Source organism: Carya illinoinensis, chromosome 4 (genome assembly GCF_018687715.1).
Source record: "Carya illinoinensis cultivar Pawnee chromosome 4, C.illinoinensisPawnee_v1, whole genome shotgun sequence".
NCBI classification, from domain to species: domain Eukaryota; kingdom Viridiplantae; phylum Streptophyta; class Magnoliopsida; order Fagales; family Juglandaceae; genus Carya; species Carya illinoinensis.
Window position 1 is genome coordinate 9,313,500 of NC_056755.1, and position 11,586 is coordinate 9,325,085.

The window sequence follows — 11,586 nt, forward strand, 5'->3', positions numbered from 1 at the left end:
AAGCAAACACAGAGTAAAGTAATATTACTAATTTATTACCAACATTCATTAAATGACTTTGGGATGGATAATATATTAGTTGAGAAATGTTTTGGCTGCCAAAAGATTTCACATAAATAGACTGGCAAATTGACGTAAATCTAAGGTAAAATAGGTATAAAATAAACTCACAGATTGATTTTGGGACAATTAAATGCGATTCCTTATAATATAACTTTATTAAATGAGACTGTTTTATCCGTATGAGTCTTAAAATATTGTAATAATGAGATGAAATATTTTTACTGTCCAAATGAGCCGTAGGGAGCTTGAAAAGCTTTAATTTTGTTAGTCTACCAAGTTTTAATTTTTTTAATGCTGCCCTGATAATAACATGCTACTAATATTTCGTTAGACACCATTTTCCATCACTGTTTTGATTATATTTTTCATTTTGGGTAATAATTAATTAGTTCATGGAGGGTATTATCGGAATTAAGAGGGTGAGACTGTCCTAGCCGTCCGATGTATTGAACAATAACTCGTACGGTCAGATTCACAATACAAGAGCAAAAAGCAGTAGCGCACTGGATCCCAACCCCCAAGCCAATTCCTAAAACCTCAGGAAGCTCCTTGGCCATGGCCAGCAATGGGCTGGTGCACTCCTGTTTAGTCTGTTACCAGTAACCCGTTCGCAACCCTAGACTCCCCCCCGCATGAGCACCACGCACAAACACAGTTAAGATTCGAAGGGACTTACTTTACCGAAGGATTTGGAAGGAAAAAAAGGTAGAAAGGGGAAAGGAAAATGTTCAGAAGAAGACTCGCTTCACTCGTCTCCTCCTCAATCCTCATCCCTTCACTTCGCACCAAAACTATTCCCCCACCTCATTCCCTGCCCTTTGCACAAGGATCTTTACCTAGTTCAATTGTTAAACATAATGGGTTCATAGGTTTTGAGGGTTTTAGGGCTTACAGCCTTCTGAGCCTGAATGACCTAAGGGACAAGGTGCCCAGGAAGCAGAAGACGAGGAAGGGCCGGGGGATTGGGTCAGGGAAGGGTAAGACGGCTGGGAGGGGTCACAAGGGCCAGAAGGCAAGAGGGTCTGGCAAGCTTGGGTTCGAAGGGGGGCAGACCCCGCTTCGCCGACGTTTGCCCAAGCGTGGCTTCAAGAACCCCTTTAGCCTCACTTTTCAGGTATATTTTTTCCTTTTTTTTTTTTTTTGTTGCTGTTGTTGTTGTTGTTGTTGTACTTCTGAGGGTGTTCTATGGTTTCTCTGTACTCAGTAAGCTAATAAACTTGGGGGGTGGGGTGGAATTGATAGTCACATTAGAATCTTCGTGGAGCTGGAAGAACGATAAATCTGTCTGTAAGTTAAGTTTTGTTTTTGAAAGAGATCTTTTTTCTTCATGGGATGATAGGAAATTATTGTTTTATTTCTGAGCAAATGGTAGGAAGAGAGGAAATTGAAAAATCAGGTGTTTTTAGGTTGCTTTGAGAGTGTCTATGTCCTTTTAAAGATTTAGTATTTGTATTGTGTATGGTGGCTTTGGGAATTGGGTGAAGGAAAGAAAATTATGAGTGTTGTTGCATTTTTTTTCTTCCTACCCAGGAAGATTTGAGGTAAATAAATGTTATTTCTTTGAGATTCAAATTTTGTTTTGTTTACTAGAATAATGAATGCATATCCGATTAACTTATGAGAAGAGTGAATTTTAATGTTATGTATGGTAAATAAGCATTTTGTCTGTTGGATGGGAATTAACCATATTCAACTTGCCATCCAATCAGTAGGCCAATCCAATATCAGTCGGTAGATCATTTCAATTCCCCTGTCGTGAATGTGTAAAGAAGTAGAATTAGCATTCTTTTCCCCTAATCCATTATTTCTTCTTCGGCGCAATGATCAACTTTTCCGGCGCAAGAAACTTTTAATTTTGGGTTGGTGGCTCTAGCTGCAGTTATTATAAATAAAACACCTGCTACCTGCTGTGGCATTTTTGGTGTGAGCATGACATTTGAATGTTTATGGATATTGAAGTTCTGGCTAAGTTCAAGATGGTATTTCTAAAATCGCTCTGAGTGAATGGCAATATCGGGTTGCTATTCTTCTTCTTTGTTTTCTGAGTTCTTGATTTTTAAACTTGATCATTTAATGGTTTTTGTTTTTTTGTGTTCTCCTATATACTTTCCATGTATTGGGCTGTGTCCTCTTGCAATTTAAATTGTTCTCCTATATACAAAAACCCTCCAAGATACTAATGAATTCTGATATTTAAGAACAATGGAACAAATACTTTTTTTTATAAGTAAACAATGGAATAAATACTGGAGCATCATCTTGCTGTCGGTGCTTGTTTCTTACAGTAACTCTTTTACCAAAGTAAGCCTCAGGTGATGGCTTTGGTGGTAGATTTAAGTAATTTTTCTAGTGGGCCTCAGAGTCAGCTCTTTTCGCTTGATGTTATAATTCAGAGTCTTTAGAAGGAACAATTTTGCTAACAATCAACTCCTACATGAGAAGAATCTAGTACCTAGTTTCTAAAAATTTACCGTACTTATCAGAAAGAAAAGAAAAGAGGCTTGTAACTTGTTCATAATTCAACAATGAGGTAAGCAGTTTTAAAAGTAGGGGTTACTCTTTTATCGTTTGATTAATGTTGATGACCTTAAAACACAAGTTCATATTGTAGACCATCTTCTATAACATTTTGGAATAATTTGAAAGTTGTTGCTGGATGTTGCATAATGATCTTGCTAAAAAGCAGAGGTAATCTTTCTATGAACAAGAGGTGTGCTGATCCATAAGTAGTTTACCCTTTCTATCTTGATTATACTTTCTATCACTACTTTTTTTAGGGTAAGTAAAAGAGAGAAACTGTAGTTGATTAGTACATAGGACCAGCTGAAACAACATAAGGACCAACTGGGAGGGGACTGCATGCCGTAACATTCATGTCAACTTTGTAAGCTTGTTGCATGGTAATATATATATATATATAAGATAGGTTAATCTATTTTGGCATTTCTTGTTGAAAAAGAGGGTTCCACTAGTGTTACCATTCATCTAATTCACTTCCTGATAGCTTAATGCCAAACTTATAAATCTTTGTCTTTTCTGGCAGCCAGTAGGGTTGGGAAAAATCGCCAAATTTATAAATGCAGGGAAGATAGATTCTTCTGAACTAATTACAATGAAAACGCTCAAGGTACAGTGACTTCTTTCTTGATTTCTCAAATTTGAACCTTTCCTTGTTTGCTTTCTTATTCTGTCTATAACCATTACAATAGGATACAGGGGCAATAGGGAAGCAGATAAAAGATGGAGTAAGATTAATGGGGCGTGGTGCTGAACAAATTAAGTGGCCAATTCATCTGGAGGTAAATCTTTATCTTGGCCACTGAAACTGAGAATCCCTTTTGGAAGTTCATCAACTAAGCCTTTCATGCGATAATCTGTCATGAAGTATCCAAGACATGATAATCTTAGTTAAATAAACGCTGGTGCACTTTATTTCAATCACATGTAGGGGGCACGCTACATTGAACACAAAACCATACTTATAAATGAAGTTGACAGGTTTCAAGGGTCACAGTTAGGGCAAAGGAAGCAGTCGAAGCTGCTGGTGGGTCTGTCAGAAGAGTGTACTACAACAAATTGGGCTTCCGAGCACTGCTCAAGCCTGAGTGGTTTGAAAAGAAGGGCAGGTTGTTGCCAAAAGCAGCCAGGCCTCCTCCGAAACAGAGGGACAAAGTTGATAGCATTGGCCGATTGCCAGCCCCAACCAAACCTATTCCATTTTCAGTTGAAGAAGGGGAGGCAGCCTCCAGTTCATCTGCATAATAAACCAACCAAGCAATCTGTTTGTTGGCTCATCAAAGAATTTGTAATTTTGATAATGAGTAATCATGCAATGAAATTTTGTTTCCTGCAAGATTTTAGAGGCAGTCTATTTCAATATGCTTTGCACGGGCTAGTTTGCTCATTGCTGTGCTTCAAAACCAAATTCACGTTCACTAAAGTCAACAAAGCTCAGGAAAGCTTGTACTCAGTCAGTGTTTACCTTGTTCCAAACCTTCTTTCCTATATTGGATGTTTTGTGATACACTGGATCAAGGATTCTAGACACATTTGGATCCGTGTTTACTTGATTACAACAAAACCAGTTTGATAAAGAGAAATGCTAGTACCTTCTATTTATCATCAATAAACATTAAAAGGATGGTGCTAGCGGGCGTCCAATACTTACCGCTAGGTGTACGCTAGTACAAATTTGGGGGTTATTTTTTTTTATCAATTTTTAAAATATTTTTTTAATATTTTTAATAAAAAAAATATATAATTTTATTAATAATTATTTTCTTAACCATTAAGTTAAAAAAAAAAAATTAAAATGCATGAGCCGAAAAATTGAGCTATAAGAACGAGGGTTCCTAGCATTTTCCATATTAAAAAGTTATCTCCTCTCAAAAGGCTACATTGGTTTTGTCTAAAAATGATTGTATTACAGTGTTTATTGGTTCATCAATCATTCAGCCAAATTGTTATACAACGATGTGATATTACAGTGTGATGGTGATTAGCTAACAACTTTAAATTAAACCTATCAAATTAAAAGTGAGAGTCAAAATAAAATTTAAAATAATATTATTTTAGTACATAGTTACATACAAGTTGTCATTTTCCAATAATCTTAATATGACTTTGCCTCATTTGTAGCACTCAAATTATTAGGACCGCACTATCTAAGTTTAATAGGCTATGTTTAGATGTCAAGATTATTTCAATTCATATCAAATTAATTATTAATATGATCTATTATTTTTTCAATTTTTCATAAAAAATTAAACTCATTTCAATTTATTTCATATATTCAAACACATATTTCAATTTATTTACATTCAAATACATTTCAATATGACTTACAAAACATTACTATTAAAAAATTTAGTTATATTTTTTACTTTTGGCCTATCTAAAATTTGTTGTTTTTTTTTTTTTTTGTAATATTTTTTGTAAACTTGAAACTTGAAAGGTAAAAAATATATCTAGTAAAAACATTAAAATGATTATTCAATTGCATGTTATTTTACTACAATATTACATATTGTTAACTTATCATTATAGATTATTACATATTACTCACTATTAATTAGTCAAGTATATTATTTATATACTTGAATGTGTATGATAATATTATTATAAAGTTTATATATACTAAAATATTTGTTTATTTATATTATAGTAAAAATATATTATTTTGTAATAATTAACAAATACTAATATAGCATTGAGTTTTAGACTTTTTATATGAGTATATATGATCAATAATTTTTTATCAATAAATAAGAATTATTAAAATAGACAAAGCCAAGTACACGAGACATATAAAAGCAACACCTATGCAAGAGTATATAAAGATACAAAAAAATCATGTATGTTCATGCCATTAAAATTTATTACAATCTACCAATGTGATAAAGAAATATATAATCAATATATAAATAATACTAAATTTTATAACCTATGTATACTAATATTAGAGTCGGAGTCGAAAGTCACATGCGGATGTCAGTGTAGAGTCGAAGGTTGGAATCAGTCAAAAAATAACTTTGACTCTAATTTGATTTGGATAGTGAATTGAGATGATTTGTGAATAATAGTGAGATATTTGAGTTATTATGAAATGAGTTAAAAAGTTTATGAAATTTTGAAAAATGAGAGAAAAAAAGTTGAATAAAAATATTATAAATTAAAAATATTATTAGAATATAATTTTTGTTTTAAGATTTAAAAAAGTTAAATTATTTTTTTATCTTTTATTCGAAAGTTTGAAAAAGTTGAATTATTTATCATATTCTATGTAGGAATTTATAAAAGTTATAATAATGAAATGAAATAGATTAGCCTCATTTAGTTTTGCTATATATAATTATTTTCGTGTACTCTTTACTTACTTCACTAATATAACTGTCCAAAATAATTATTTTATATTAAAAAAAATTATGCCACCAATCATATTAATGAAATGTATAAAACGTACGTAAAAATAATAACATATAAAACTTTTATTATAATTTAATTTTTATTTTAACACATCTCATATCAACTGTCATATCATCTGTAAAATTAAATTAAAATCCACTCGGAACTCCAAACTCCAGCTAGAAAAAAAAAAAAAGAAAAATCTTATTGTCATTTTCATATTTCACACATTACACTTATTTTAATTTTTTTTATAATAAATATATAGTATGTGATTGATAAATAGAATAATTTAATAAAAATAAAATAAAATAAAAAATAAATAAAATAAAAAATAATATTTTAATATATAAAATGTGTGATGTAGAATTATAGTAGCATTCCTCAAAAAAAAATTCACTGAAACTCCATTTTATTGGCATGTCGAGTCCAACTATTCAGTCAGTAGTCAAATCAGATTTTCAAAATTCTGAACGCACTTCTCCCATCACGCAATGCAGGAAAAAAGTTAATATATATATATTAATAATAATTTGTACAAATTTTAGTAGAGTCATGCATAATTCCTTTATAAAAAAAATTAAAATTTTAAAATAATTCTGATATATATCGTTATTTTTATATATATTTTTATATTATATTAATGTAATTGACTAAATTAATTAATTTTTATAAAAAAAATATAATTAATAACATCAATAAAATATAAAAGGAACGTGAAAATATTCCACATAAAATTTTTATTTATAAAATTCTTTTAGAAAAGTGAATTTTATCGTGAAAGTTTCCTTTTTAAGTGAGGCCAAGTTTGTATAGAAGGCGTATAAAATCTGGACTGCCGCCAGCACAAATCTCTATTTTCATTTTTTATTATATTTATATTCTTTTAATATACGTAAATATTTTTAAAAAATAAAAACATATATCAATATATTAAAAATTATTCATTTAATTATCAAAAAAAAATTTATTTATAAGTTTTATATATTACATACTACTTTTTTTATTATTTTTTAAATTATTTAAAAAAAAAACACTTGAAAAAACAACCAATAAAAAACGTGGATTCCGATTGAATCTTTCCGAGCAAGATTTCAATTTTCAACAGTTCGAGAAACACGCAACTCCCTCAGCTTTTATATATAAACCCTCTGAATCCCCCAGATTGCGGTACCTCACTCTCTTTCTTATCCTTTTCTTACTATCGCCTTTGTCTCTCCTCTTGCCGCTCCTTGCCTCTCCCTCGCTTCAGGTGTGGTCTCGTGGTCTCTAGGGTTTCTCACTCTCTTTGAACTACTCAGATTTTTGTTATTGTCTATTGGGGGTTTGGTTTCCCTGTTTGACATTAGCTCATGATTTCATTTTATTTCCTATGCTAGGGTTTTTCTGGGTTTCTAACTTTTCCTCTTTTATTTTTCCGGGCTTATTATATTTGTCAATTGGTTTACAATCTGGGTTTGTTTTATTTTGAACAAACATTGGAAAAAACTGCTTACTTGTTTGAGGAGTGATATTATCGGAATTCTGGCTACTGTTTTACTTTTCAATTTATATGCCTTTTTGTGTCAAGCTTGATGGTTTCATTGTGATTTTCTCAAAGATGCATGTCCTCGTTGACTCCTTGCCCCAATCCGATTAGTTGGCTGATTTATGTTGTTATCCGGTCTGTGGTGTATTTTTGTCGAGTTCCGTGCCTAATGATGTTGATAGCAGGGTAATCACTCGCACCAAATGTCTTTTGATCTCAACGAGAAACATTTGTCAAATTTTCGGTGTGATTTTGGTTTTAAGAATCGATGGGGAAAACATCGCGGCTGCCTCCTGGCTTTCGATTTCATCCAACTGATGTTGAGCTAGTTATGTACTATCTAAAGAAGAAAGTAATGCGGAAAAGATTTTGTTCTGAACCCATTGCAGAGATTGATATATACAAGTTTGCCCCGTGGGATCTTCCTGGTACGTGGAAAGTGTTATATACATGCTTTTGTTTTCACGATTATCTTATTGTGCTTTCTGTGTGTTTCTGCTAAAGTTTTTTTCTTTTTTCTTCTTCCATCCATCAGAAAGGTCAAGTTCGAGAAGTGGTGATCTGAAATGGTACTTCTTTTGTCCGGTGGGGAGAAAATACTTAAATGGGGCCAGAATGAATCGTGCTACTGAATTTGGGTACTGGAAAATCACTGGAAAGGACCGGTCTGTTCATTACAGTGAAGAGTTGGTGGGTTTGATAAAAACTTTGATTTTTCATCTAGGAAAGGCACCGGGAGGGCAACGAACGAATTGGGTTATGCATGAGTATAGACTGGAAGAGAAATATCTGGCTAGTAATGGAGTTCAGGTATTGTCTGGTTATTTATCAATCTTGGTATCATACTTGTTTGTAGGATCGAAAGCTTTGCTTTGCTGTAATATATGTGTGTGTGTATGTATGCATAAGCTGATTGGAATTATTAGTTCTTTTCTCTTGGTACTGGAGATTCAGCAATCTTAGCTCATGTGCATATGTGTAATGCACGTGCATTTCAGAGGCCTTCTTAATCTGGCCGTCGTTTACATGTTTAGGCTTGGTGCAGAGCCACATAGGTTTGCAAAATAAAGTTATTTACGTCCTGTCCCAACGGCCAATTATCTAGCTGCACTTCCGTGGCTTTTCCCTGTTCAGCATGTTCTGAAGAAAGTCAAATGGTTTTCTCAATATTTATGGAAGATACTGTCCTACTTGGCTGTTTTAGGCATGTTTCTGTTGCCTGAAAGCTCATTTTTGTTGGTCACTGTGGCAGTAATAGCATTACAAATGATAAAAGTGTTGTCCTTATTGATGTTGCAGATATGATTAACAGAGTTTAATATTATATATATATATATATATATATTTATAGTAACGTAGTGTTTTTGCATCCAGTCCATGTATTGTGAATGCTTGTCTCTCAAAGCACAGCCACTTGACAACCATAACCTTTTCTTAAAGGTTTATTGTTGATTGAGTTTTATGTTATGCTGACACAGCATAATGTTGATATGCATTTACTGCCTCCATCTTTTATTGCCTGTCAATCATTCTATTTTGTAGATGTTCCATTTTTCCATGTGCTAAAATGAATCCACACAATTATGTGACCTTACCTAATTGCGCCTAAAATGTTGCATCCCTCAAAATTCGGGAACAATATAAATTTATTCATTTTTTTACTTATCCAAAGAATTATACCATTCAGGAGAAAAATCAGTAATTTCTTACCTTTTTCCCATCTGAAAAATGGGAAAAAAGAGAGAGAAGAAAATGACAGAAATAATTCCCGTCTGTTAAAAAGTTTACCAAGGTGGACAAATAGAATTAGGAAGCGGAAAGTAATATATAGTAATTATGTTTTGATTATATCATTGCACTTGTGCTTTTGGTCATATTCTATATGTCATTTCTAGTTATTTTCCTACATATGTATAACTAATACACTAGTCCTTATATGGTGGCTATATTGAATTCATTCTCGTGGTGACTTTGTCTTGCAGAACACACACGTGCTTTGTATGATTTTTCAGAAGGATGGCCTGGGCCCACGAAACGGTGCCCAATATGGAGCACCATTTAAGGAGCAAGATTGGAATGACGATGAGGAAAACTGTGGAGAAGCTGGCCCTTCTGTTCATTTGTCTATCCCAACATGTGTGCTGCCTGGGAACTGTAGCAGTTCAGTTATGGTTGTCAACTCTGCTTTGGGTGGCACGGTTGGTGAGTCATGTTTATCTGAAACCATGCAATCCGACTCTGAGAGGCTTCCAGCCACCTGCACTAATAACGTTGTTTCGAAGGAATTACCGCAAGCTTTGGATGATGGGGATATTCTTCCAGCTGTGCTTGCTAGTGATGATGATAATATTCTTTCAAAGGAGTTACTGCAAGCTTTGGGTGATGGGGATATTCTTCCAGCTGTGCTTGCTAATGATGGTGATAATATTCTTTCAAAGGAGTTACCACAAGCTTTGGGTGATGGGGATATTCTTCCAGCTGTGCTTGCTGATGATGATGATAATGTTCTTTCAGTATTTGCTTCCTTTATGGAATATGCCACTTTGATCTCAAATGAAGATGACAAAAATAAGGTGTGTAGCAACCTTTGCCAATTTTATATTGTGTTAGTGATGGTGGGACTTATAGGTGTAACTTATTCTTTAATGGTCATTATTCATTTCAGACTACCTTGAAGTTTTTATCTATACAATGTTGTTCTTGATCCCTCTACTCTCTTTTGCAGAATTTCAGTCATGGAGTGAATCATGAAGTTGCACATGATTTTGATATTTACAAAGACTTGGAAGATCTGGGAAACACAGCTAGCCTGAGTGAAAATGGATACAGTGTCTATAATGGTCAGCAAGCTAGTTTTCCTGTGCACCTTTGTTTAGATATGAATGATCTCGAGCTGCCGCTGGATACTTTTCCCGGACTCCCACAATAACATTCTGTCGGTAAAATTAAAATTACTGTACAGAAGCGAGTGGTTGTATTGTTCCAATTTTCTTCTATGAAATTTTTCAAGTACAATTTGTTATGTACCGTGATTGTCTCCCTTCATTTGGGTTGCTGTAACCTAAGCAAGCTCTGTCAGCTTGTATGGCCTTAGATTATGCTTTGTAAAATGAAGTTTTGTTCTTCTTTTCTAATCTCACTTGCGAATTTCTGGCACATGTTTGTGTATATTGCCAGTTGCCTGGAATCAATTTTAAAAAGTCATGAAGAGAAATATGCCATATACCAGAAGTTGAAGTAGAAGCAGCCGTGCATAAAATTTGGACAGAATGTACAGACCACCATCCTGAGTTGGATGGTTCGGACTCTTCCATTTTTATTGGAGCGGCCAAGATTTTGAACTAGTGTGCAGTAATGCGTATCTGTAAAGGAAAAAAGTGCTCAAATTTCTTCTTGCGGACCCAAAAAGAAAAAAACACGATCTTTACAATCCTACTCAGCCATCGATAATGCTCACCTACGAAGGACATGATAAATGTAGTCAACTTGTAAAGATGGAACTTCATTAGCCATCCCCCTCAATCACAGGTGAGTGAAATTTAATGCCACATTGAATCCACTCCACCTCCTAAGCCGTAATTCTTCTCTCATTATTATCTTCACAGAAAAATTAAATTGTTATATTACTTATAGATATTATTAATAAAATAATATTAATATTTATTTTGCATCTCAAAACTTTCCATAAAATTTCGTTATTTAATATTTAAATATTATTTTTATTTTTAAATTAAAGCTGAATGGTCGCCTTAGGCCACAAAATATATTGAGCCGCCCTGCTTCTCATGTGAAACAAGTATTTTCTCTCTTCATGTTGGCACCATTTGAACAACGAAGTTGGTAGAAGTAACTTGTTTGAAAAAGCACAAGAAAATAAAAGCGATAGTGAAAGTGTAAATAGATTTATGATCCTTGAAATTCTTGCTTAAAGTACATAATTTCTACCAGTGTTTTCACACTATTTCTTAGCCACTCAGCTTCACTGGACCACCAATCTGAAAGAAAATATGATTAGAAAACAGAGTGTGTGGTGTACAATATGGTGATACTTCTGTTAGGATATTTATCCCACAGTTGGTTGATGGATAAGA

At 33.3% G+C, this 11,586-nt stretch overlaps 2 protein-coding genes across 2 annotated transcripts; both read left to right on the forward strand.

The window, feature by feature from the left end:
* Nucleotides 1-559: 559 nt before the first annotated feature.
* On the forward strand, nucleotides 560-4,157 carry LOC122307706 (50S ribosomal protein L15-like). The gene is made up of 4 exons (XM_043120757.1): nucleotides 560-1,177; nucleotides 3,107-3,190; nucleotides 3,273-3,362; nucleotides 3,562-4,157. The coding sequence occupies exons 1-4, from the start codon at nucleotides 788-790 to the stop codon at nucleotides 3,823-3,825; spliced, it is 828 nt and encodes a 275-aa protein (XP_042976691.1). The 5' UTR covers nucleotides 560-787; the 3' UTR covers nucleotides 3,826-4,157.
* A 2,903-nt stretch (nucleotides 4,158-7,060) lies between these two features.
* Nucleotides 7,061-10,651, forward strand: LOC122308018 (NAC domain-containing protein 82-like). The gene is made up of 5 exons (XM_043121167.1): nucleotides 7,061-7,219; nucleotides 7,681-7,923; nucleotides 8,031-8,305; nucleotides 9,478-10,068; nucleotides 10,221-10,651. Exons 2-5 carry the CDS (start codon nucleotides 7,764-7,766, stop codon nucleotides 10,422-10,424), a joined length of 1,230 nt encoding a protein of 409 aa, XP_042977101.1. The 5' UTR covers nucleotides 7,061-7,219; nucleotides 7,681-7,763; the 3' UTR covers nucleotides 10,425-10,651.
* Nucleotides 10,652-11,586: the final 935 nt, after the last annotated feature.

Excerpts from the sequence above, each read along its gene's own strand:
- LOC122307706 (XM_043120757.1), top strand. The coding sequence starts at position 788 with ATGTTCAGAAGAAGACTCGCTTCACTCGTCTCCTCCTCAATCCTCATC. Across the intron at positions 1,178-3,106 it reads CCTTTAGCCTCACTTTTCAG|CCAGTAGGGTTGGGAAAAAT; the intron begins GTATATTTTTTC and ends CTTTTCTGGCAG. Across the intron at positions 3,363-3,561 it reads AGTGGCCAATTCATCTGGAG|GTTTCAAGGGTCACAGTTAG; the intron begins GTAAATCTTTAT and ends TGAAGTTGACAG.
- LOC122308018 (XM_043121167.1), top strand. The coding sequence starts at position 7,764 with ATGGGGAAAACATCGCGGCTGCCTCCTGGCTTTCGATTTCATCCAACT. Across the intron at positions 7,924-8,030 it reads TGCCCCGTGGGATCTTCCTG|AAAGGTCAAGTTCGAGAAGT; the intron begins GTACGTGGAAAG and ends TCCATCCATCAG. Across the intron at positions 10,069-10,220 it reads ATGAAGATGACAAAAATAAG|AATTTCAGTCATGGAGTGAA; the intron begins GTGTGTAGCAAC and ends TCTCTTTTGCAG.